General features: G+C 40.8%; 1 protein-coding gene across 3 annotated transcripts in view; it reads right to left on the bottom strand.

Moving 5' to 3' along the window:
• The window catches only part of OPCML (opioid binding protein/cell adhesion molecule like), an 842,793-nt gene that overhangs the window by 10,537 nt on the left and 807,004 nt on the right, over nt 1–25,252 (bottom strand). For all 3 annotated transcript variants that reach the window (XM_089537525.1, XM_089537526.1, XM_089537524.1), the window contains 3 exons: nt 12,875–13,009; nt 9,580–9,700; nt 8,488–8,639 (listed from right to left, as the gene is read on the bottom strand). In XM_089537525.1, coding sequence (XP_089393651.1) covers nt 8,488–8,639; nt 9,580–9,700; nt 12,875–13,009 — 408 coding nt within the window. The remainder of the gene's footprint in view (nt 1–8,487; nt 8,640–9,579; nt 9,701–12,874; nt 13,010–25,252) is intronic.

The raw sequence follows: 25,252 nt of genomic DNA, 5'->3' as shown, positions 1-25,252 counted from the left end.
GTGCATAGCATTTTAACGCCTTTTTTAACCACTATCTTTCATTTCTCTAATTACTTTGAACTACTGGTCAAGGTCACTTCTCTTATATAAAGAAAGTGAGTTCATTCATAATGTGTGTATATGCTAAGAGGGATAATCTGAGCTCTATTCTTTCAGGCTCCAGTTTAACAATTTAATGGAACCATAAGTCTTACTAAATTAAACTACATTTCAAAATTTCAAAAAAACAAACATACAAACAAAACAACAACAACAAAAAAGCAACCCAAGTTAAAAACGCCATTAAAAGATGCATAAAACATAATGCATAAAACATAATGCACTAGAATCCTGCTGGGGCCTTCTGTCTTTGTAAGTGAACTTATGTATGTGAAAATTAGAATTCCACAGTTGCATAACAACCTTTACCAGTGTCCTGTTATGCATCTTCACAATTCTGTAAAGGTGATTCTTAGTGCCTCTACAGCATAGCTAGAGGTATGTAAAATTATGTAACATAGCAGGTCATACAGAATTCCAGCTATGTTGTTTTTTTCCCCAAATAGTCTGGAAGCAATTCATGTATGGCTTTAAAGGCCATAGCCAGGACGTTGAATTTTGTCCAGAACCAGAATGACAGCCAGTGGAGTTGTTTCAGCAAGGAGACATGGGGGTATTGGGTATGCTTATGGGGAATTTAATGTGTGCTTCTGACATACAAATCCTGGTAGCAATCAAATAAATTTTAAGACATATATTGTATGCAGAAGTGTAATTACTCTGATTCAGAGACTGTATTACTGAAAATGCCTGTATTGAATATTAAGGAAAGTAAGTGTGGAGGAAACTTCGGTTATGCTAACTCTTGTTGATTTTGTTTTCTCTTTTTGTCATAAACTGTTGCTTTAGTTAGTACATAATTACATATTGTGTGTGTGTGCATGTGTACCTTCACGTCACTGGTTGACTAATGATTGACTCATGAATTTTATGGATTTCATAAGGTTTCAGGCAAGGAACCCTCAGTAATTGTTTCTCATTGCCTTCTTCTGAAATATTCATCCAAGTACTAACCATTGAAGAACCTGCTTAGCCTCTAAGACCAAATAGAATATGGTGCCTTCAGAGCATTTAGGCATGTTGTATTATGCACTGAACCCATATCCTGGGGCAGAAAGCCTCCAAGTAAGTGTGCATTACTCACTGAGTTGTGGCACACAGCCTAGGTGTTACACAGGGAAAGAAAGGAACCAGAATAATAGAGAAAGCCACAACATGCACCTTAGGGGCCCTACCTGATATTTCAGAAGCTGTTCTGTAGCTTAAACCATAGAGAACAATGGCCAAATATTTGCCTGTGTTTTTATTGTCCTGGATAAACTAATGGGACCTTTGTTTATTCTTGTTTACTTTCCTCTAAACAAAGCAACAGAAAATGTCTCCCCTCTGTCTCCAATGAAAGGATGAAGGTTTCCACAGATCAGTGATTCTAATCTTTACTAAGCAAGCCTTCCAAGAGAATATTTCACCTATTGCTTTGCATCCTGCAGTTCTCTCCAAAGCAAAGCCAAAATTTCTCCAAATACAAATTTTGAGAAAATTGCAATGATTTCTTTTTTCCCTTGCCTCTTCTTCTTCTAAAAGACAATGTCACTCAGCAAAATTTTCTCCTAATAGTCTGTAACACCTTTTGCAAACAAAACGGAGCCTTGCATTTTCATTACAAAGTGGCTGAGATCCTGCATTATTATATGCAGAGTAGAAAACTGCGTGTTTGCAATTCCATACCCTGCTTCACAGCAGCTGTGTATATAGGGAGAGGACACAGTTGCTGTGAATATCTGGCAGAGGAAGGTAAAGGTGATGCAGGTGACTAAGAAGTGTCCTATCTCAGAAAGGGAAACAAAGTTGCCCTCTGTGATGGAAGAAATGACCTTGCGTTTCTTCCTCTTTGGCTGTGGCTGCAGCCAAGATGGATGGCTTTCAATTCTACCAAGATTCAAGAAAGCAACATTTAAAACATAACCACTAAATGGCCACAGGGTCCACTCTCCAACTAAGGAAGCTGCCTTCTGCTGCACCAGAGAATAGCATGGCACAGCAGCACATGCGAGGGTTGTATTCCACACATGCAGTCCAAGAAACACACAACTTTCTACTGTCATTGCTACTGGCGATCACTATCCCTCCAAATCTGTCCCTCAGAATCTGTTGGCGGATTTGCTCCTCTTTATACTCTGCCTAAATAACTTTAGGATAAATGCCCCATATTTATCTGATCACAAAAGTGGTGGGGATTTTTCAAATGCCATTTTGGCACTGCTCTAGACTTCTTCACTGAAGTTGCATTTACAAAACACTGAGACCTGCCATTTCCCAGATATTGTCCACAGTGAAACTTTTCCTTAATCTTGTATTCATAGAATCATAGAGTTGCAAGAGACCAAAAGGTCCATCCTTTCCAACCCTCCTCCATGCAGGAAGACACTATCAAAACAATCTAAACAGATGACCATCTAGCCTCTTAAAAAAAACACCAAAGAAGGAGAGTCCACCAAATTCTGAGACAGTGTATTCCACTGTTAAACAGAAATTACTGTCAAGAAGATCTTCCTAACATTTATGTGGAAGCTGTTCTTCCTGTCGTTTGCATCTGTTACTCCATGTCTTAGTCTCTGGAACATCAGAAAACAAGCTTGCTTTATCTTCAATATGATATCCCTTCAAAATTTAAACATGGCTACCATGTCACCTCTTAACCTTCTCTTCCCTAGGCTAAACAGAGCCATTGCTCATAGGACGTGGTTTCCAGACCTTTCACCATTTTGGCCACCCTCTTCTGGACATGCTCCAGTTTGTCTTGAATTGTGGTTCCCAGAATGGGATGCAATATTTCAGGTGAGGTCTGACCAAAACAGAATAGAGCTGTACTATTACTTCCCTATGTTATTTTGTCAGCATCCGCTGAAACATTTGCAGCAAGGCTTTACATTTCCTTCCTTCCTTCCTTAATTTTTTTGTCTCTTCATTCTTCCTAATAAGGGCCCATTTCCTAACATCTCCTCACCTGATTCCTCCCCCACAAAAAACCTTACCTTAATGTCCAGGAACTGCAACAAGTGATAGAGGTCTGTTCTGCTGGTTATTGGAGTGCAGCAGGAGGGACTGCAACAATCATAAGCAGAACCACAGTCACAATTCCTTGTGAGAGACCTCCATTGCTTGGTGTGGTTACTGGCCTGTAAGGAGGGAGCATTGACAGTTGTGCCAACAGTGTCCCCATTGTGACTATACAGCATTCATGAATATGTAGCATTGATGGATCCACAACTCTAGGTTATGAATCCATAACTGCAATAGAGGATGCCAGCCAAGACCCATAAATGCAGCTAACATCTGCAGATACAGAAATGTCAGGCCTAGGGGGAAGAACAAACAATTTCTAAACCAGCCAATAAAAAAGAAATAAAATATGATATGAGGGAATCTATTCAGACTAGGATGTCACTACCTCTCACGCCTCACTGCTTTGTTAAAGAAATTATACCAGGGTTTAGTTTAAAAAATAAAATAAAGTAAAACTATTGAAAGAGGCAAAGGGTACTTTAAGAAACAAGAAAAGGGAAATAGGAGGGGGAGAAAAAAATCATTAGTGCATAATTATACCTCAAGTGAAATTCTAAACACTCAACCGTAATCTGAACTTAAAAAGAAACATGATGTGAGCTTTCCAACCTCATTAATTTTAAGACAAAGGGATAACAACTATTGTAATGGCAAAAAATTAAAAATAATGGCAGGATGGAATCTAATTAGCTCATGTGTTTCCGAATAAGTGGAGAGCTGCAAAACCATTCTCTGCAATGAAAAACCAGCTTAGCCCAAATTGTTTCACAGCAAACAGAACTTTTATTTTGCTTAATTACAACAGAATGCAGCATTGTCTTCACAAGCATCTACCCAGACAATCTTTGTAGAGCAATTCAAAGGAATTTGGTTAGGAGAAGGGGGGTATACAGTGCTCTCTCTCTCTCCCTCTCAATATATATCAAGGACAGTTAATGCATGTTTAGTGCTCAGATCACAAGCATTTTAAAGCATCTTCCCCGCTTTGGGGTTAGGAAGGAAATTCAAGTGTGAAGTCAACGATGACACCAAGTTATAAAGGAATGGGAAACACACATACACACACATTTCCCTATCTCTACTGACATTTGCAAACACTGAACTGACTGTGTCAGAAGAACTAGGGAAGCAACAACTAATAACCAGATGCCCATGATTCAGGGAGGGGGGAAAAAGAGAGAAAACTCATCAGAAAATAAAATGTGAAATGTCTGCATATTTTTCTAATGGGTTGACATTTTTTCGGTTTGTGAGAAATGTAACAGAACCCATTGGTGCTGCTGTCAGCCAAAAGAAAACAGATATGTGATTCACTTCCTCCTCTGTAAGGAAACTGGGCAGGAGAGGGAGGGGGGAAGATACCCGTGTTTAAAGAGAAATGGAAAGACCTTTTCCATTAGCTGGGGGAAAAAATCTAATAGACAAATTTATACACCAGCTTCCAAGAACTGTGTAGATTTTCATGGCTTAGGCACCTCTGGGTTGAAGGAGTTGCTATTTTGGATTTCAAGGTTAGTGTGGGAAAGCCCTGTGTCAGGTTGTATAAAAAGAGGGAGTAAGTATCATAGCAGAAATGCTCCATTTGCTCCCTGAAGCTGTGGCACAAGGGGATAAGGACTGCCATGCTTGGTACTGGTTTTTCCTACAACCCTTCAGATGACCAGCAAACCAGGAGTCAGGCTGGTTTGTCTGGGGAGGAGATGTTGATCCTTATAGGCAGGTCTAAGAAAATAAGTCCTCTCTCTGGTCCACTGAGAAAACCAGGGCGGACTCTATGGTTCTGTGGAGTCAAAAATGGGTAACACCCTGCCTCTTTACCTTATCTGTTGGACTTTCCCCCTTCCCCACTGCCATCCCCTTCTCCTTTTGGGTCTTGTCTCTTTATTGTAAGCCTGAGGGCAGGGAAATGTCTAATTAACAATTTGTAAGCCGCTCTGATAGCCTTTTGGCTGAAGAGCGGGGTATAACTAAATACATAAATAAATATTATTAGATTATATATATTATCTTTTCTGCAAGAAAGGAATCTCTTTCCTTTCTCTTCTTTTCTCCCTCTCCCTAGATGTAGGAGGCAGAAACTTACTTGGGATTATTATTTTGAGCAGCAAGGGTATGAACAAATTCTTTTCCTTAAATTGTGGTCAACACTGTTTTGACTGGAAACACAGTTACTGATTTTCTACAAGAATTTGGAAAGGGTGTTCCAAATTCAACAGATAGGGGGGGGGAGCATAGTCAGTGGTATGCTTTGTTAATAAAGATGATATGGTGGCTGGAAAGTAGAATGTACACTGTGGCATGCTATTTCTGCATGCAGAACCATGCTACAGCATAGTTCAGTACCCTAGAGGTACTCTGCAGCCCCCTGCCATTTTGTAGCTGGTGGAAAGTGGAGGAGTCAGAGAAGTGTCTGGCTCTGTCCCCAAAGCCAATCATGAAAAAAATACATGATCCATTGAGGCATCTCACATATGTCAGCAGATGATGCCATTGTTTTGAGTCTAGCTATGGGAACATAGGTAGACATTTCTTTTATTACCCTCTCACCAGCAGCCATGGAATAACAAGGGGATGGGCTGCAGTGGCTCGGATGTATGCTGAAGTGGTGGTGATGGTCATTGCAGAGGCACAAAGGGAATCCCAGTTTCCATAATGACATAAAAAGGGCATACACAAGCATAAGGTGAACCTGTGCCTGTGTATGCCACTAACTGAAAATCAACTTGTAGAGAGATCTTGTAGCACCTTTGAGCCTAACTGAAATAAAGAAATTGACAGCATGAGCTTTTGTAGACTTCAATCTACTTCCTCAGATGCATATAGTACAGTGAAAATCAACTGGTTAGTGCCACAGTTCTGACTTGTCTTTATCTGTTGTTATCTGTTGTTAAGTTTCCTGTTGCTTTGCTCATCATTCAGGTTACTGCAGATAGGATCATACTTTCTGAAAGGAATACCAGGATCCAGGTTGGCACGAATGCAGTTTTACCACCTTGTACTATGGTTTATTAGAGCTAACTTTAAAAATAATGATAAGTATTATGTTTGAGATCTCATTCTCTTTTTGCTTGACACCTGATCTAAAATAAAGGGTATGGTTCTTCTGTACTTAGCTTCAGAGAAGGAATGTGGTTTTGCACTTCCCCACTATTCCTTTGGGTCAAGATACAGGAATTTAATGTGTACATACACATACAGGCTTTTAGCCCCACTTGCTATCTTTCCAGATGAACAGAATAGTAATGGAGACCATCCCACTTGATTTCATGTACTCTTCGAATCCACTTTGGGTCATGTTTGTGTTGCAACATTCATTTACTTCACTCCTGCCCCAACACGAGTGTCTCTGTGTATGTATGTTTTGTTCTTTTACAGGCTCCTGCAGTATGACCATCTATGTCAGTCATTCCTTTTACCCACATCAGCTGAGGTTTCTACAAAAGCTGTTATTCAAACCTCTTCTTTGTTCCCCCCCCCCCAAAGGTATGCATATGTTTTGTCTTCCTGTTTAACTGCCTAAATCACTAAATACATCCTGCCATTGCATAAAGTGTGCTTAAGCAGAAATTTGTGTGCACTTGAAATGGACACATCTTCCCCCACCCCCTCATTCTGTCTGCAGCTGGCCAGCAACATGAGGTCTCCAGATTGCATCTGCCATGCAAACAGTCAAGGTAGTAGAGACTAAAACCTGTCAAACCTCACAGTAAAATCAGATACCTCCTCCATCCCTAGCAATTCTGAATCGAAGCATTCCTGCTAGGAGATGGGGCAGGGGAATAACATAGAGGTGTCCAGACTGCATCTGCCATACAAACAGTCCAAACAGGGACCCTAGGTAAGAAGTACAAATGGTCCCCTTGGATGGCAGGAAGAGCACAGATCGCAGTGTAGTAAGGAAAGACTGAGAGGTGGCAGTGGCACTGCTCAAAATGGTATTCAGACTCTTATCTTTCCGCCCAACAGATGGTAGGGCAGGGCACGGGGTTTTTGGTCTGCTGCTGAATTTGGCAGGTTCAATGGCAGCAGTGGTTTCACTGCTCATGCGTGGCACATAGATTAGCTCTTTCTTCTCATTCCTGCAGATGAGGTGGAAGTGTAGGACATGGACTGGAGCTGGAAGCAGTAGGTGACCCCCTTTGGCTGGTGGCCCAGGGGGAATGCCTTGCCCAGTTCAATGGTTGCTGTGCCAGCGAGGAGATAAAATTGCACATCCAGCTACTTTTTAAGTTAACCTGTAGCAAAAAGATGCCCCTGAAGTTACATTTTTATAAAGCTCTGCCTTAGTTCCTTCCTTCCAAAAACATATCAGTCAGAAACCCCTATGCACTGATGCCTGTGTGGGAAGCAGCCCTTTCTTTTATGGCAAAGCGGCATTTGGCAAGTTGCAAGCAAAAGAAGGAAGGAACCATGCTTGTACCAACCTGCCAGTGCTGGAGGTTCACTTATTTCTAAAACAGAAGACACAATGGGCACACAGGGAAAGGAGAGAAAACAGGAAAGGGAAGGGAAAAGGGGAAAAAATGTAGTTCATATTTTCAGACAGCTGAGTGAGTGAATGGATGAAAGAACAGATGGGTTATTAGAAAGCTGACCCATTTTATGTAAACAGAGATCACACCAATGATTATGTGGAAGTGGCAGGCATGACAACATGTAACACAATTACAGGAGTTGAATCATTAAAAATTGACAGCATCCACCAGATTCTACTTGCATCTGCTTTGACAATAGGATATTAGAAAATGCCTTGGGTTTGCTAAAGTTTCACAGTTGGCACACTGGTTGACCTCTGTGGTTTGCAAATGCCTGAACTAACAGGGGAGGCTTGCACTTTTTGGTTTAGCTATCAAACTCCAAATCCTATTTTCAGCCATGGTGGGATAGATGGGAGTGTTCAACAAAAGAACATACTGATAATAAAACTTAGTCCCCTTCAAGTTGCTTTAAGAACTTAGAAAATGTGAGATGTCACCATAACCATCCTGTTTAATTGCTGTTTCTATCATTACTTTCCTTCCCCTCCCCTGAATCAGTTTTGAGTAAAATGAAAAATTGAAAGGGTAAGTGTTCCAATCCTGGGAGAATGGAAATAATTCAGTTTTCTGGCCACGTTTAATATGCAAGAGTCCAAACTTTGATTCAACATGAAGTTCTTAGCCTAAGTAAAATTGTATGGTGCACTGACACAGTACTTATATCATAGGCCTCACTATAAAATATTTTAATGGTTGAAGTTGCAGGCTGATTTTAGCTGCACAGGTATGTTCCTCTGTGTAAAACTCTTTGTACCAAGACTTCTTTGCTGTAAGCCCAATGACCATGACTAGCACAATCAAAACTGTGCAAATTCCATGTGTTCCAACTTTCTGGTGTACCTACCATACAGGATTATACTGGCATTGGTGTTCCCCAGTTTGTTGATGGCCACACAGGTGTAGTTGCCATAATCCTTCTCTGAGACATTGAAGAAGGTTAATGTGGACATCCGACCTTTGTTCTCAATTCTCACTCCATCCAGCCCATTGGCTAATCTGTGAGGAAGGTAAAACATGGACCTATATTAATCCATATAATTAGAAAAGGAATATATTTTCCTTTTATGTTCTGTGCAAAAGAAAACTATTTTTGAGAGAAAAAAGGTGCCTTTAGTGCACATGAAATACTTGTAAAAGAATTAGTCCTGAAGTGCAAAAAATATTGTGGCGATTGTCCATTTTTAAAAATTGGGGTGTTGCAGCAAGAAATATTGGCTTGTTACAGACTGCCAAAATAAAGCTGCTTGGGGTCTCTTTGGAGGTATGCTATTTAAATGATGCATGGGTCCTAAGAGTCCAGAGGTCGCACCAAAGCCACACTCCATTCCTAAGCACTGGAGTGCAGCTTTGGTGCAGCTTCCGGATTCTTAGGATGCATGCATCATTTAAACAGCATACCTCCAAAGAGACCCGAAGCAGCTTTATTTTGGCAGTCTGTAACAGGCCATAATGAGTATTTGTTACATCCCCAGTTGAGAGTGTTCATACAGAGATAGGAAAAGTTATGGGATGATGAAGGAGTGAACGGGAAGGAAGTGTCTCGTGATCCTATGTAGTGCTAAACTTCTGTCTGAGCTTAAAGCTATTGTGGGGTTTGATTTGGACTTTCTGACTTTCAGTCTGGACTTAAAGCCGGTGTGAAATTAAAATCCTCTGATGCATTGAGGGCCTTTGCCTAGTGATAAAGATATATCAAGGTGTGTAAGATTATTCAGTATTCTATGTTTAATCTGTGCATGCCCGAAGGGACTCATATTATGTTGCATGTCTGTACCAAGGCTATACTTAAAAGTTAAAGGACCTCTAGAGCTATGTGATAGTTACAGATAAACCTTGCTCATCTGGTAGTTGGACTCCTTTTGTCTCAAACAAATCACTCCCTGCCAAGGTTGTTGCCCTTCGCAAGCTAGTTAGGCAACCTCTGAAACCTGTTTACCTGGTTTCTTCTTTAAACCACTGAAACTCTGCAACTGGGACAGCAGAGGCTTCACAACGTAGGATTCCCTTCTGTCCAACTGACACACCAGTGTTCTTGGGATTGGAGATGGAGGGAGGATCTGCAGAGAAAGGGGAGGTCATTGCAGAATTTTTCAGCAACCAGTCAGTTTTCCGTGCAAGCTATAGACATTTTGAAAGGGGTGTGACAAGAAAACAGAATTGCATGGCACTTTTTATCACAGGAAACTCCATGGTTTATATAATCCACTTCATCTGATACATGGCCAGTAATCTTAGAGCTTCAGGGCATATCTATGTTTTTATGTTTCAGGCCTGGGATCAGAGCACAACTGGATGCAGATAAGAACCAAGTTCTCTGGTTGGCATCTTGTTCAGTATTTACAATGGCATAAACCAGATTTACAACCTTGTAATTTTTGCTGTTCATATTTGCAATTGTAACACCATTACCTCAATCACAAATGCCCCCAAAAATCCCTGTTGTAACTGTTTGTTGTATTCCGACTCACTGGCAGAAAGGAGCTGGATGCATCATCCTTCAGTACCACAAGACTATTTCAGTTGGTGCATGTGCCTGGCTTGTAAAGTGAGTTTTCAGGGGTCGAACTGAGAGATTATAGCTATGCATTGTAGCTATGTCTCCCATGCAGGACCTTGGCCTTATGTTATTAATGCTGGTTATAAAAAAATGAAGCAACTCCTCAACCCAAAACATGTTTGGAATCTGTTCTCCTTTTCTTCCCCGAAACACTACTACAGTCTGTCTTCTTTATCCACAGATTCAGTACCCACAGGTTCTACCATCTACAGCTCGAAAATATCCCTCCACCCCCCAAAAAATCTGGAAAGCAAATCTTGATGCTGCTGTTTTATATAAGACACATCATTTCACTGTGCTAGTATATACAATGTGACTTGATCATCCACAGATGTTGGTATCCATGGAGGGTCTTGGAACCAAACCTCAGCAGATACCAAGGGCCCACTGTATACTGGAAGGAGGCTATAACAAGCCTACAAGAGCTTATGTTGTGCAGCTCGGCTCTAAAAATACATTTCATTTTACTGGTATATTTCATTGTTCTCTACTACATTATCCAAAAGAAAAGGCTCAGTAATGTAAACCTAATAGTGGTCTTTCACTGAAATCAGAATTTTACTTTATATCTTTATAAAGGTATAAAGTCCCCTCTAAAATGCCAAAAGGCTTTTGGAGATGTACCCATTTTAAAAGTTCAAAGTTACCTGGGCTCTCCATTGCTAACCAAGTTTTTAAAAAGCAAATTGTCCAGAAGAGGAAAGGCTTGAAGAATAAATGAAGTGCATATAGTGATTTTTTTTCATATCAACTGAGCTGTTTAACATATAAGACTTCTTCATACTGTGTCTGAAAGCTAAGAATTTCTTAATATGCTGTGTACCAAGGTTAACCATCAGAGAGATTCTTTCTTTTTCTCTTTCTCTCTCTCTAAAAAAATGAATTACTGTTCAAGAGGATGGGAAAAAAAGAAAGAGAAGTAAAGGCAATTATTATGTATTCCCCAGGTAAAATAGATCATAGAAGACTGACAGAAATTGCTTTATTTAATTTTTTGGGTATACTAGCCATTTCATATATATGAATAAAACGGTATCATTGGGATATACTTCTTGAGAAAAGTGGAGGAACTATATCTCTGAAGCAGAGCACATATCTGCATACCCTTAGTTTCAGTTTAAGAACAATACTTGCTGGGTCATATCAGTGGGATATTTAGAACAGCAGTCTGTTCATATAGTGGCTAGTCACTTATGTAGTCTATAAGCAGGGTAGGACCACAATGGGGCCTTTTCAATCCCCAGCATCTATTGTTCTGCCTGTAAATTTGCAGAGCTCCTGTCAGGCACAGTAGACAATGCAGAGATGGTGATGTTTGATGCTATTTTAACTGCCATGGCTCCATCCTACTGAATCCTGGGGTGTGTGGTTTTGTGAGGCACCAGTACTCTTCATCAGAGAAGGCTAAATGCTTTCTAACAATACTACAAATCCTGTAATTGCATCAGATGGAGCTACAGCACTTAAAGTGGTGTCAAACTGCATTATTTCCACAGTGTAAATGCAACCTTACTAGGCCTAGGTGAACAAAGAGTCTAATCTAGTATAAGGTCGATACTTAAGGGCTGTACAGATCAGCACTTTGTGCCAGCCTGTACACGCAGTGAGGGCTGAGCGTCTGCATGCTCGAAGCCCTTACTGCACTGCCCGGCTGCCATTATGGTGAGTGCCCATCCACAAGGTGTGTGCCATGATGACACATGCTGGGCGCAGCACCCAAACGGCACTGTGCAGAAGAGGCATCATGATGCTGTGCTGCGGCGCTTATGACACCCCTTTTCAGGGCTTCTTTTTGCTCCCTCCAGCGTACGGTTGTTGCAGCCTCCATCTGGGGCAGAAATGGTGATGTTGAACCGCCTGTATGTACAGCCCCTAATATTCCTAAAGGGGATATTCCTCTTTCAAATTTCCATTTCAGGATAAGATTTTTAAATGTTCTCCAATGGTGAAAATAAAAGTCTAGCTCAAGAACAGGCAAGTCCTTGTGAAGATTTTGGTTTACCATTGCCATGAGGCATAGCCAACACAGCCAATGGGGTGCTGCTGTCCAAAATTATCTGAAGGGCCTCTCCTTATTCTAGTCCAACGTTCACCTTCCTGTAGACTACTTGTGATTTTATTTTATTTTATGGGAACATTAAAAAGGTTAAAACACTCTTAACAAGGGAAATCTAAACCTGTTTATTTGGACAGTAAGACCCACTGTGGTCAGTTAAGATTAGTGTACTTTGGAATACATCTTAAATCTTATTTTAAAATATGGCCTATCTATATAATTTTTAAATTGTTAATTTTAAATTATAAATATGCAAATGTGGATTGATTTTTAAAATACATATTTGTATTATTTGTTCTTTTAAACTGATCTATGTTTTTTACCGATGCTGCATATTAATCTATTGTTGTTTCCTGCCTTGATCCATAGGGAGAGGTGAGTATGAAATAATAACAGTGATGATAAGGACGGTGATAATAATGGTTTGGGTCGTGCATTTACAAGTCAGTCTCAAACAATCTACTCTTGCCCAAATTCCTTTCTAGAATGTGCAGATGACATAGTGGCCTGGTTTGCAACATTGTTTTAAAATTGACTCAACAGTAAGTGTACTAAAGAACTATATTATAAATGTTTCTAGAGTGTTGTTAATCATATCAGAGAAAGATAGGTACTTACAGTTTACTGTGACCTTTACTCTCCGGATGTCAGGTGCTGCAACATCATTAACAGCAGTGCATTCATACTCCCCAGACTGGTCTCTGGTGATCCCTGTGATTTCTAAGTATTCATCATCACTTATAAATCCCTGGCCTACAAGAGAAGAAGAATAGATACGATAAACACACTTGCCAACCTCTGCTGTTTCAGGGGGTGGAACTGAAAGACATAGCTGTGTTAGTCTGAAATATCAGTATGTGAGGGGATCTTGTGGCACCTTTGAAGCTGAGTAAAATATGTTGTAGTATAGGCTTCTGTAGACTTGGTTGACTTCCTCAAATGAACCAGTCTATGAAACCTTATGGTATAATGTATTTTGCTCAGTTAATTTCAAAGGTGCTATACAAGATCCCTTTGCATTGTGTTGCTTCGGTTGGAGTTGTATAGTTCTAGATCATAATCTTATTCGTACAAATGTTACCATTTACACCAGTGTCTTGAACTTCTTCAAACACTGATGGATCTTCTGGGAAACTATACCGATGGAACCTGAAGAGCTTCAAACATTTTGCTGAACAATACTGTGAATAACAAAGTTGTGAATACCTCTTTGTCCCCAATCAAAATTTCAAGCTCTCATTTTTGACTAATTAATCACCTCCCCTTTAATTGCTTGATCAGTTTATCAAATATAGATACATTTGCATGCTTTTAATAATATATTGACTTGTTTTTAGCAGTACTCAAGGACGTTGAGAGGTGATACCATTCACTAATAAAGCAAAAGCTGCTACTCATTGTTAGAAGAAAATGCTGTATTTTACTATTTTTTTACTATTTCCTTAACTTTCTTTTTCTTTGTGTCCCTGTCACACAAAGATTAAAGGCGCCTTAAGAATAGAGAAATGTGACCTTAGGTTTCTGTGCTAAACATTTGCATTTGTGTTTAAGGCAGTCCATCCCTAGTGTTCCATCCTTTCCCTGTTTCTTGTTCTGTTTATATGTTCACCAGAGAAACTTCTCTTTTCCATGGCCAGCACAGAAATGCATCACTCTGGCACTGAAATGACAGAGCAGCCTGTGACTCTTCAGTGTCCCTGCCTAGATTGTTTTTACTACCTTCCAAGAAGGAGAGGTTGCCCTGTGGCACATGCAAAAATAGCAAACTGACAGAAGGAGACATGCTCTAGGTGAAGCAGTCTTCCTACTTCAGTCCTTTGGGGAGATTCTTAGGTTCATTTGCAAGTTGGAGGTGTTAGAAATCAGTTGTCAGCCAAGTCTGGGGAAAACCTGCCTTAAACTCTGCAGGGACGCTGCCATGTACGCAATACAAAGCTGAATGGACTGCACACTTGTCTTGGTATATGGCCTTATTGTCTATCAATAGCAGTTGCTGGAACAGATGGGGAAAAGGGATCCTCCTACCTTCAAGGCTTGCTTGTGGGGACCCTATAGGCATTTGGTTAGCCACTGTAGGAACACAGGACACTGCTCTAAATAGGCCTTTCATCTGATCAAGCATGGCTTTTCTCTGCTCTTATTCTTCCTGCTAAAATCAAGTGGGGCTATTAGGCGAACCACACAGCCACACTCCATTTCTTCTAAAACTCCTTTTAAAAATGCTGCTTGATTTGGAGTCTTTCTTTTGGAATGGTTTTTGATTTAATTTAAACAAGCTTTTCAAGCATTTAGCAACTAAAATCCAGAGGTGCAATAGGATCAATTCAAAGTGCTGACATAGGAGTAAGCCCTGAATAGCCGAACGATGGCACCCACAGCATTCCTGTCATGTTTCCCCTTCATGTGCTAATCACTGGATAGAGCACAACAGTATATTTTGAAGCAAAATACCTGTGAGTACTCATAGTGCAGAAACATGGGATAATGGATAGCTTCCAATTCTCAAACAGATACAAAATAGTGGACATACACACAAAAGGCTTGCCTATTCTTCTTCAGAAAGGCTACCACAGTTGAAGTGAAATACCACCCACTGTTCTAGAAAAAGTACAAGTGTGTTTGACACGGGCTACATGCTTCTGTCCTAAGGCACTCCATCCCTGCTGGTTTACAGCTAGCATAGCATCTGACAAAGCGTTGTCAATAACACAAGGTTGCTAGTGTGTAAGTAATAACATTCTGCACAGATCCACCAATATGCTTTCAACACAACCTGAAGTTTCCTTAGGTTTATGTATTTGACTGTAACCATTGGCACTTCGTGACTGCTAGCATAGTGTAGTGGTTTCAGTATTATTGTGTCCTGGGAGACGAAGATTTGAATTTCCACTTAGCCATGGGAACCCACTGGGTGGCCTTGGTCATGTCAGTCTCTCAGCCTCAGAGGAAGGCAAAGGAAAACCCCCTGTAAAGAAATCTGCCAAGAAAACCCCTTGATAGGTTTACCTTAAGATCATCATATGTTGGAAATGACTTGAAAACACACAACAACAAGAGCAAAAACCCTATGGTCGATCAGTAGCTAGTGGAGAGTTGCACACAGTGCAAGGCAGTCTGGTTGTCCTTGTGCATCCATGACAAATGTGTTCTACAAAGAAACGCAGGGTATCTCCATCGTCAATGGCTTAGAAAGCACTTACATTGGCATAGTTGGGAGTTGCTGTTTTGCATCGTCAAGACATTTTTGACTTATAGGATCACTAAGGTGAACCTTACAAAATTTGTTTTGCAGGTTGCCTTTGCCTTCCTCTGAGGCTGAGAGAGTGTTCTTTGCCCAAGATCACCCACTGGATTTCCATGGCTGAGCAGGGATTTGAACCTTGGTCTCCAGAGTTGTAGCCTAATGCTCAAACCACTACACCACTGTTCAAACTATTATTCCAATGTAAGTCACCAACAGGACTCTAGCCTTATTCAGCACTATTTGATGTCCCCTCACAGTTTTGAAAAATAGCCCCAGTTATAACTTATTGGAGGCATCCAAGTGAGAGATCATCAGACAATGGATAAGGGCAGCAAGGCTATTGCAATTGAAAGCATTAGGGCAAAACCACACCACACACCCTTCCTGGCTACGTTCATGTAATATTAACAGAATGACACAAGGTATGACTGTTTAGAGGTAGTGACTATGCCACTCAAGTAATCCATGTGCTGGCCTTTTGTCTCTTGGGCATCATAAGCACTCCATCCTCTTCTGGAAATGCCAAATATTTCCAGGCAGTGAGGAAATGATCACATTAATAGCAAAAGCCTTCTTCTGCCTTGAAGAAATAAGCAGCAGGACAGAGATGATAAAATGCTGAGAATACAGGGTGAGAGGGGAACAGAGCCTGCCATACAAGGCTGTAAAAATGGGGATATAATAAGGAGAGGAAAAAATATGAAGAGGATGAACGCCAGGCTCACTTTGCTAGCGAACCTTCCTTGTAATGATCCAATAATCCTGAGGTCATTATGGGCCCGGCCTATCCTCCAGTTGATCTCTATAAAAGATAATTGGAAGTGTAAGAAAATAGATTCGAAGAGCCGGAGACAGAAATACATAAATAACGGGGGTGATTTCTTTTTGGTGCAGAAGAGGCCTCGGGAACAGATAAGCCCAGCTTGCTACATTAGTGAGATAAGGATCTACAGGGATACAAATGGGCATTCTCCAAAGGAGGCTGCATGACAGACACAGTGCCATCAATCATGGGAGGCTGGAATCATGTCAGATCATGGATCAGCTGAAGCATCAGGGCAAGACGATGTCACCTGCGTGGACAGCACTGCATCAGATTGTTTGCTGTGCTGAGTATTCCTCCTTCAGACAACAGCGACAAAGCCTGTGCATTTTCCAGGAGCATGGCTTGGTTCTTTCAGGTAAACTGGAAATTTGGCTCGAATTTGTATCATCTACATGGCTACAAACACTTAATTAATATATCTATATCTATAAAGGGATAGCTGTGTTGGTCATATAGCAAAGTACAGTATCATCCAAAATCCACAAAACAGAGATACCTTTGTCGGGCCAACCAAAATGAACATTATACATGTTGCAAACTTTCGAAGCTCCACTGGCTTCTTCATTAGGCAAAGTGATCATGATATAAACAGAACTGAAGGAGGAGGTTATCCAGGTGAGCTTGGTTTTGGTCACCATTTGGGTGGGATACTTGGGTTGTCAAATGAATTGTCACATAAGCACGAAAGAATAACCATGTTAAATCAGATCAAAGATCTATCTAAGCCAACACTGTACTGCAGCATTCTTACCCTCTTCTTAAACTCATAACTTGCACATGTGAATGAAATACCTTCTAACATTTCACAGATGAAAACTGGGACATATGTGGCCAAACAGCATCGGAGTGTGGTTAAAATGGCAAAAGTTATAAATTAGAAATGACAAATAAGATAGGAGAGGCTGCCGCAGTTTGCTTTTGCCTGAGCCTAGTGGGAAGGACAAGATGCTGCCCCTTTGTTCCTCTCCTTCCTGTCGAGTTGACTGCAAACTACTTTTGCACTTCAAACTATGTTGGCAGCAATTGAGGGTGAAAGTAATAGAAGGAGGGAAAGAGTGAGACATTTTAAAAGCAACTGAAAAAGTGGGACAATAGAGGATTAATCTGGACTGTCTCTGCCAAATTGACACATGGCATAAGACATGGCAACACATTGATCACCATACACTGAACTTGCTTTCTGCTCAGTATCAACCAAATATGTCATTGTTCTTGTGTGTGCCTTCAAGTCATTTCCTGCTTATGACAGCCCTAAGGTGAGTTTGTCATGGGGTTTTCTTGGGAAGATTTGTTTAGAGAGGTTTGCCATTGTCTTCCTCTGAGCTTGAGGACATGTGACATGCCTAAGTGGGTTTCCATGGCCAAGGGATGCATTGAACCCTAGTCTCCACAATCCAACACTCAAACTACTACACCAGGCTGTCTCCCATCAACCAAATATATTGGTTCTTAAATACGATATCATTCATCTGTTCAGATATACAGCTTTATAGTAAATTTCAGGATGCCAGACAAATGCACACATGTGTGGGAACATATGTAGAAATCCCTTCTAACTTGTGAAAGAAAGGTGTAGATTGCCTTCTGCACCCAAATAATAATAATGACTTTTAGCAAAGAGCACTGCAGTACATCTTCACCACTTTTGTCGAGAATGGCAAACTGAGACATGCAGCACTGGAATTAATGAAAAGTGTGATAAACCTGCTGTTTCATTTTGTCGTAATTAATGCAAGCAATTGGGTTGTGCTGAAGTCATTCTGATTTGGAGAATGCACCCTGGGGTCACTGTCTTAATGCTCACACCACAATGAAACAGCTCTTTATTTTCTGCTCAGACCGAATGGGAAAGTCTCATACACAAAGTGGCTCAAAGAGAGAGCTGATGTATATCTCATCTCATTCTTTAATGGCCAAGATACAATCAAGGACATCAATACATTTACTCCTTACCAGGTGCAGAGGTTGGAAATTTAACTTTTGAAAGTAATTAATTCCAACACACATTCGCCATGAAGTTACTTTGCAGGCCAGAACCCTGTTGGGGTCTTACATCTTTGTAAGTGGACCTATGTATAAGGAAATTAGAATTGAACAGTTTCATAATGTTCATATCCAGTAGAAGTCTGCTCTTACATTATTATGTAGCAGGGCCAGGAAAGTGCTTGATGTGTATTGGGCACCAATGTGCACCAATCCTGATGCTATTGTTGAGGGCCTTCAAGTCATTTCTAAATTATGGTGACCCTAAGGTGACCCTGTCATGGGGTATTCTTGGCAAGATTTGTTTAGAGGAGGTTTGCCATTGTCTTCCCCTGAGGTTGAGAGTGTGTGACTTGCTCAAGGTCACCCAGTGGGTTTCATGGCCAATTGGTGAATTGAACCCTGGTCTCCAGAACTGCAGTCCAATACTCAAACCACTATACCACACCGTACCAATCCTACATCACCTTTAACCTAACATAACTTTACTAAGCACCAGTAAAGGTATGTTAGGTTGAAAGTGATGCAGGATTCTGACGAATGTAATTTATAAAAGAGCTCTTTGTTGTCACATTTAATTACAAAAGTAAGTAAAATTCTTTCCTCCTGTAACTCTGAAACAGAACATCTGAATGATATTTAACTACAAAATACTTGTGGTACAAAATTCACTCTCTTCCAGTCTATCTGTCATTCCCTCAACAGCAATAACAAATTTGAACCATCTGATATTATTCCTGTACCACCTAATGAGGCTGCATTCTGCAGCTATAAAAGTAACTAAAAGGTTACAGAAGGCTGGGCAACTGTACAGAGGATACTTTTCACCCTGAACATACCCAGTGGACCACACAGAACATGTGGCAATTTTCAGCTGTCATTTTGACTTAATTCAGATGATGTAAAAATATATACATATTGTATTTTGGGGATATTTGGGAAGGGGCTTTGGAGGATCAAAGGAAGTAAGCCACTGTCGTTGGGGCACATTTTGGGTAGCAAAGAATTCATCCCAAAATTGGGCCATATACGGCATCTCCAGAAGCCTCCAGACATAAATATTCCTGGAGGCTTCTGGGGATGCTTTAGGGGCCACACTTTGGGGTCTCAAGGACCAGATTAAGCCCATGGACTGCATTTTGCCCACTCTTTAAGTTATCCACTCACTGTAAAATGAGTGATGGCATCATTCAGTTTGTTACTATCATACTATAAAGTAGTTATGCTTGTTTTATTGGGGGAAAAGGAATATTATTTTAGATCTCTGTCTTCCATGTTCTGATTAAGAATGTTGCAACCCAAGGTCACACCTTGTCCACAAAATGGTCTGCAAAATGGACAGGGATAGATATAAGGCTGATTTGGTGGCCTGCAGTCCTGCCAGACTCCCCTCACTGCCCTTTTGGGGGACAGTCAAAGAGAAGGTAAACATCATAGTGTTGTGGTTTGAGTGTTGGACTAGGACACTGAGACCCGAGTTTGTTTCCTTGCTCAGCTGTGGAAGCTCACTAGGTGAACTAGGGCAAATCTCTCCACCTCAAAGGAAGAAAATGAAAACTCCTGGAGTGGAAACTAATGTATTTAGCTCACTCTAGCATTGTTTAACACATGTTGCTGAAAGCCAGAAGTGTTTTTTTTTCTTGTTGCATTTTCTGACATATTGTTTGCTCCCTAGATGGTTCCAGGAGAAGACAGCTGGCCCTCAGACATGCTGTAGTTGCCGATCCTTGCCCTACATCCTCATTAGCTCTATACAACAATGGCAAGAAACAGTTGCTACATCTTCTGCTTCTTAGGAGGCATTTAAACAAAGGTTAGATGGGTATCGGTCAGGAGTGCTTTAGTTTTGTTTCCCTGCATGGCAGGGAGTTGGACTAGATGCTCCTTGTGGTTCTATGATACATTCTTACAGCAACCTTGAGAGCAAGAAGTGGTAACCTGGTGAGTGGCATTAGATAACACACAATGTCTTCCCTAAAGTAGAACGTACAGGTTATGGCATTTTGAAATATTCCCTATTTTATTGTCAGTCCTTTGAGCTATTTTGCAGTAAGGATAGTGCTGCAAAATGTACCGAATTTCTTCAGTCATATTTTCCTGGAACACCCCAGAATAATACTTTCTTGTTGCTGTTGAATCCAACATTCAAACCACTCCACCAGCTCTCAGAACAATGCTATATTTGAAGTCCCATAAAAAGGAAAATGGTGGATTCCAGCTGGCAGGCCCCAAGAGGAGCCAGGCCGAATGAAATGATACAGTCCATGCTATACGATTTATCATAATGCATATATTGGCTGTCATGTCTGGTATAATTAATAATAATGAGGTGGCAAGCCTTCTGCAAAAGTACTCAGAGATAGTCAAAGGAAGAAGAGGGGTTATAACAGTGACATTCTTCTGGTGCATTGCAAATGCCTCTGCAGCACAGCAGAGGAATCACATTTGTATGTCCTTTCACTCCGGACACACAGGAAACAGCATGAAGTGAACAATTTTGCAACATCTGAATTCACACAGCAAGTTCAAGGCGATGGCAACACTACAATGACTGAACTTCTTGGCAACTATGCCCAAGTGGCACAATATCCTTGTGGAGACAGAAGGTCAACTAGCGGACTTTTTAAAAATAAAAATAAAATAAGGTATCCATCAAGATTATTGAAGCTTCACCCTGTTCTTTGGAGCCATTGAACTAAAATTCACTTTCACAACTGGTAGATTTATTGAGGGCAAAGGGACATGTCTCAGAATAGCACTACCTATGGGGCAGGCAGGAAGCCACTCGAATCCCAGATCTACAACTAGAAATTTAGAAAACAGAACAAAGGAAAACAAAAATGTGTAAGCTTGGTTCTTATAGTGTTATTGCACCTTACTAGTTATAGAAGGCACCCCATGCATGCACATCCCACAACTCTGAAGTCCCTCGTTCTCTCCACTTCTGCTGTCAAAGCTGCTTCCCCACTGTATAACATCCCAGGTTGCTGTTTTGTGTATAAAGTAGTTATGCACGATAAGGCCATGGGACAATGGTACAACACATGGCTTGTATCCTTAATGTTCTAGAAATCTTTTTGCTTAGCCTCTTCAATTGGGACAATGCCAGGCTGCAGTACCATTAGTGCATTATAAAATGCCTCTGCTTTTTCTTCTTGATCACTGACTTGCTTTCCATGGTGTACAGCAGTGGTTTCCAAACTTTGGTCCTCCAAGTGTTTTGGACTTCAGTTCCCAGGAGCCCCAGCCAACTTGGTCAATAGTCACCAATTCTGGGAACTACAATCCAAAACATCTGGAGGACCAAAGTTTGGGAATCACTGGTGTACAGATTTGGATGTTGGGCTAGGACTCAGGAAGACCATGGCTCAAATCTCCACTTGTCCATGGAAATCCACTGGGTGTGCTTGGAAAACAGCTGTTTTATACTCACAATTACTATTAAGACACTATTGTCACACTATTGCCACAATTGTAACTCCCCTCCCCAAATTACTTTACTGGACATGAGCTACATAGGGAGAAGGCGGTCTGTTCTGCTGAATGTGGGTCAATGAGAGTTTTCTCAGTTAAGTGTACCTAACTCAGTAGCTGATACAGAATACTAGCCTGTCATTACGTTTCCTCACAGGCAAGGATGAAATAGTCAAGGATATGCATCCAACTTTTGAATACATCCATCTCATTTGTGAACTTCAGGGCAATCATAGGGAGCTTTGTAAAAGCAAAATAGTGATCCTATGTACCTATTGCTCAACTCAATGAAAAGTACTCTAGAGAATCTCCTGGCAGTTTGGGATGTGCATGTCGGGGATGAAATAGATATACATGGATAGGCTTTGGGATTTCTAAACTGGGATTTCAACAGACTGGGCAGCTGGAAAGACTAGAGTAGAGTTTTCATCTGAACACTAGGAGGAACTTCCTAACAGTAAGAGCTGTTTGACAATAGAAGACTCTTGGAGAGTGGTGGAGTCTTCTTCTTTGGAGGTCTTTAAACAGAGACTGGATGGTCATCTGTCAAGGATGCTTTGATTGAGAGTTCCTGCATGGAAGAATGGGGTTGGACTGGATGGCCCTTGTGGTCTCTTCCAACTCTATGATTCTATGATTCTATCCTTTTAGCACATGAAGTTTCATCCTTCAAAGGAAGTGAAGACTGCCGCAAGGACATTCCCTTTCCAGAAAGAACACAGCAGCATATCCTGCCATGCTGAGCGCACTAGTCCCTTCCTCCTCTAATCCTGCCAGTTCCATGGGAGAAACTTTGACACAGCAGGATTATTTATCTGACTGTGCATTAGGCCTAGCAACGCAGCAGTATCATAATGATGCTAATTAACAGTGTTCGTTAATATCTTTAAATTACCTGTGTTAGCTCCCAGGCAAAACAACCCAGTATCAACAGCAGTGGTGTGGGCCCATTTGCATTGGCGACTGACATTATGTTCATTTCACACTTCATTAGAATGCTCCAGAGTGATTCTGTCCCCAAATTGCAAGAAAATCGCAAACACGTGGCTTGCTGGCTGATGGGTGTCCTGCGGAAGAGCTCTTCTTCAACAACAACAAAAGGGTGATCATGAAGTAATTGGCTGGATATGTTCCCTTTGTCTAACTTTGGTGCAACCAATTCTGAAGAGCTGATCCTTGGCCCCTCCTGCTCCGAGTTTGCAGCAAAATATTAACTTGATGTGTTCATTGACTATAGCTGTGCACAAAAGACCATTTATCAAGTGTTAATGTGGGTTCCTTTGACTATTACTTCCACTGGTATGGGAGAGCTCATATAATATACTCCTATCCACTTTGAATAAACTAAGAGCTGGGTTGTCTGGAAGGAATCCATGTTGTAGTAAAGATGGATGGATGGATGTTTCAAACTCAACTTTGTTCAATTTCTAATTTTTTTGTCCAAATTTCCACCCCATCTTTGCATCATATTCCCCCCCCCCCCCAAAAAAAAAGACTGTAAGGAAATTGGTAGAAATATCTGAGTATATATTTTTGCAGTTTTGTACGCACTTTTATCTAATACACATTTTTTTCAGGACATGTTTTTTTTTCCTAGTATGATGCCCTTTGAAGTTATTTTATCAGTAAACATACTTTTGATTATGTTTTCCCCGATGTACACATTTTGTATGCATTTAAAAAAGGAAGAGGAGGAGGAGGAGAAAATTGCATTGCAAAATCCGAAAAAATGTGAATTTTAAACTTTGGATTTCTGTTCAGATATTTTCTTGGGAAGTACAGATCATGAGGATTTATATCAAAATGTGAACCAACAAAAATGTTTCCCATTTCTACACCATTGTGCCTTTTCCCCCCTGCCAACATCGTCTTTCTAGAAACCACAGGAACAAACTACATTCTTAAGAAAGAATGAATAAGAATAATCTTGGCTCAAATGTGTCGGTAACCGGGATGCAATCAAAACATCTACTGTTCTCCATCTCCTTAACAATCTTTGCTCCTGCAGAAAATCCTGCAGATTTTCAAGAGAATCTACTCCAAATATTTACACCTTTAATGACCCTATAAAGTCTACAGAGTGGTCTCTGGGAACAAATTCTGCTGAAGAAGGCAGAGCTGCCTCAACGTTGTGTTCAAGTAATGAATGAAACCTCTTGGGCTTTTGTGCTCATAAGGGTTGGATCAATAGGGCTGGCAGAAGGGCAGGGAACTGCAAAGCACATCTCCCCAAAGAGCTTGCCAATAATATGTCCTTCTCGCCTCTTGCATGACCTTTTGGCACCATAGTTTTAGGTTGACTGCTATATTCTATCTGATTTTATATCCTAATCAGTCTCGCTTTTGAAGTCACTTCTAGGAATTGCTCTTCTGTAGAATATTTTTTGTAAACCACATGTACATACGGCACATTAAGGATCAAGGTCTAGCAAGGTCTGTGTCATGTGTAGCCCTAGGGGTATCCCCTGTCTTCCTATTGAGTTGATACTGGTTCACTGAGCTATATTAGTCTTTGTACATTGCCTTGTGTGGATCATGGTAGTGGTGGTGGAGGATCATGATGATGATGATGAGGAGGAGGAGGAGGAGGAGGAGAACCAAGTAACAAAGCAAAAAACAACAAAACTAATAAAACATACAGAAATATTTGAAAATTTGGGCAAAAGGATGGTACAAGCAAATCTCCCATAATAGCATACTCTAGAGTATGAATGGCACCAAAAGGAAGATCTCAGTTGGAAGCATTAGAACATGTGGCCCTCAAGATGGTCTTGGAATCTGACTTCCATTAGTCCTATCCAGCATAAGCAAAGGTCAGGGATCATGGCAATAATATTTTTTAACCATCTTTGGAAGACCATATTCCACTGTACCACAGCCAGAGGTCCTTTCTGTTGCTTAGCAAAGACAGAGTACAAGAAAGGCAGTCATGTGTAAACAACCAAGCATAATGCCCATAGCCTATGTGTGTGGTCTAAGGAAGAGTCAGTGGGCAAGACTGAGTAGATGGGACCAGTCCAGGGTTCAACATATTTCTCTAATAGGAAAATGCTGTGATTCATGATTCTGACATCTTGCTTCCTGAGGTAACTGCACAAAGAGACAAAGGTTCCTGGTTCTAGGTCTGGCTGCTCTTCACAGATATTGTGGAAATGTAAATCTTCAACTAGTTCATCCTCACAAGGGCAAATAATTTCCATAAATTTCTTCCCAGTGCAGGTGAAAAACAGGACAATTCCACAAAGCTTTGTTGAAATTCTCCTGCATAGAAAAATATGTCTTTCTTTCTTTTGAAGAAAATCATATTTGTATACGGAAGTTGCATTTCTGGAAATGATAGGGAAGCTGGGGTGCAAAATAAGTTTTTGTGCAAAACAACAAACAAACAAACAAACTCATTTTGTGTAAAACTCCTTTCATGTGCATTTCTGCACAGACCTATGTCCTGAAACACTTCCGGATGTGGAAT

The sequence above is a fragment of the Sceloporus occidentalis genome, unplaced genomic scaffold (assembly GCF_023333645.1).
Source record: "Sceloporus occidentalis isolate IW3139 unplaced genomic scaffold, rSceOcc1.0.p SCAF_9, whole genome shotgun sequence".
In the NCBI taxonomy this organism is placed as follows: Eukaryota; Metazoa; Chordata; class Lepidosauria; order Squamata; family Phrynosomatidae; genus Sceloporus; species Sceloporus occidentalis.
Note: the sequence above shows the minus strand (reverse complement) of the source record. Positions and strands in the feature narration are given on the sequence as shown.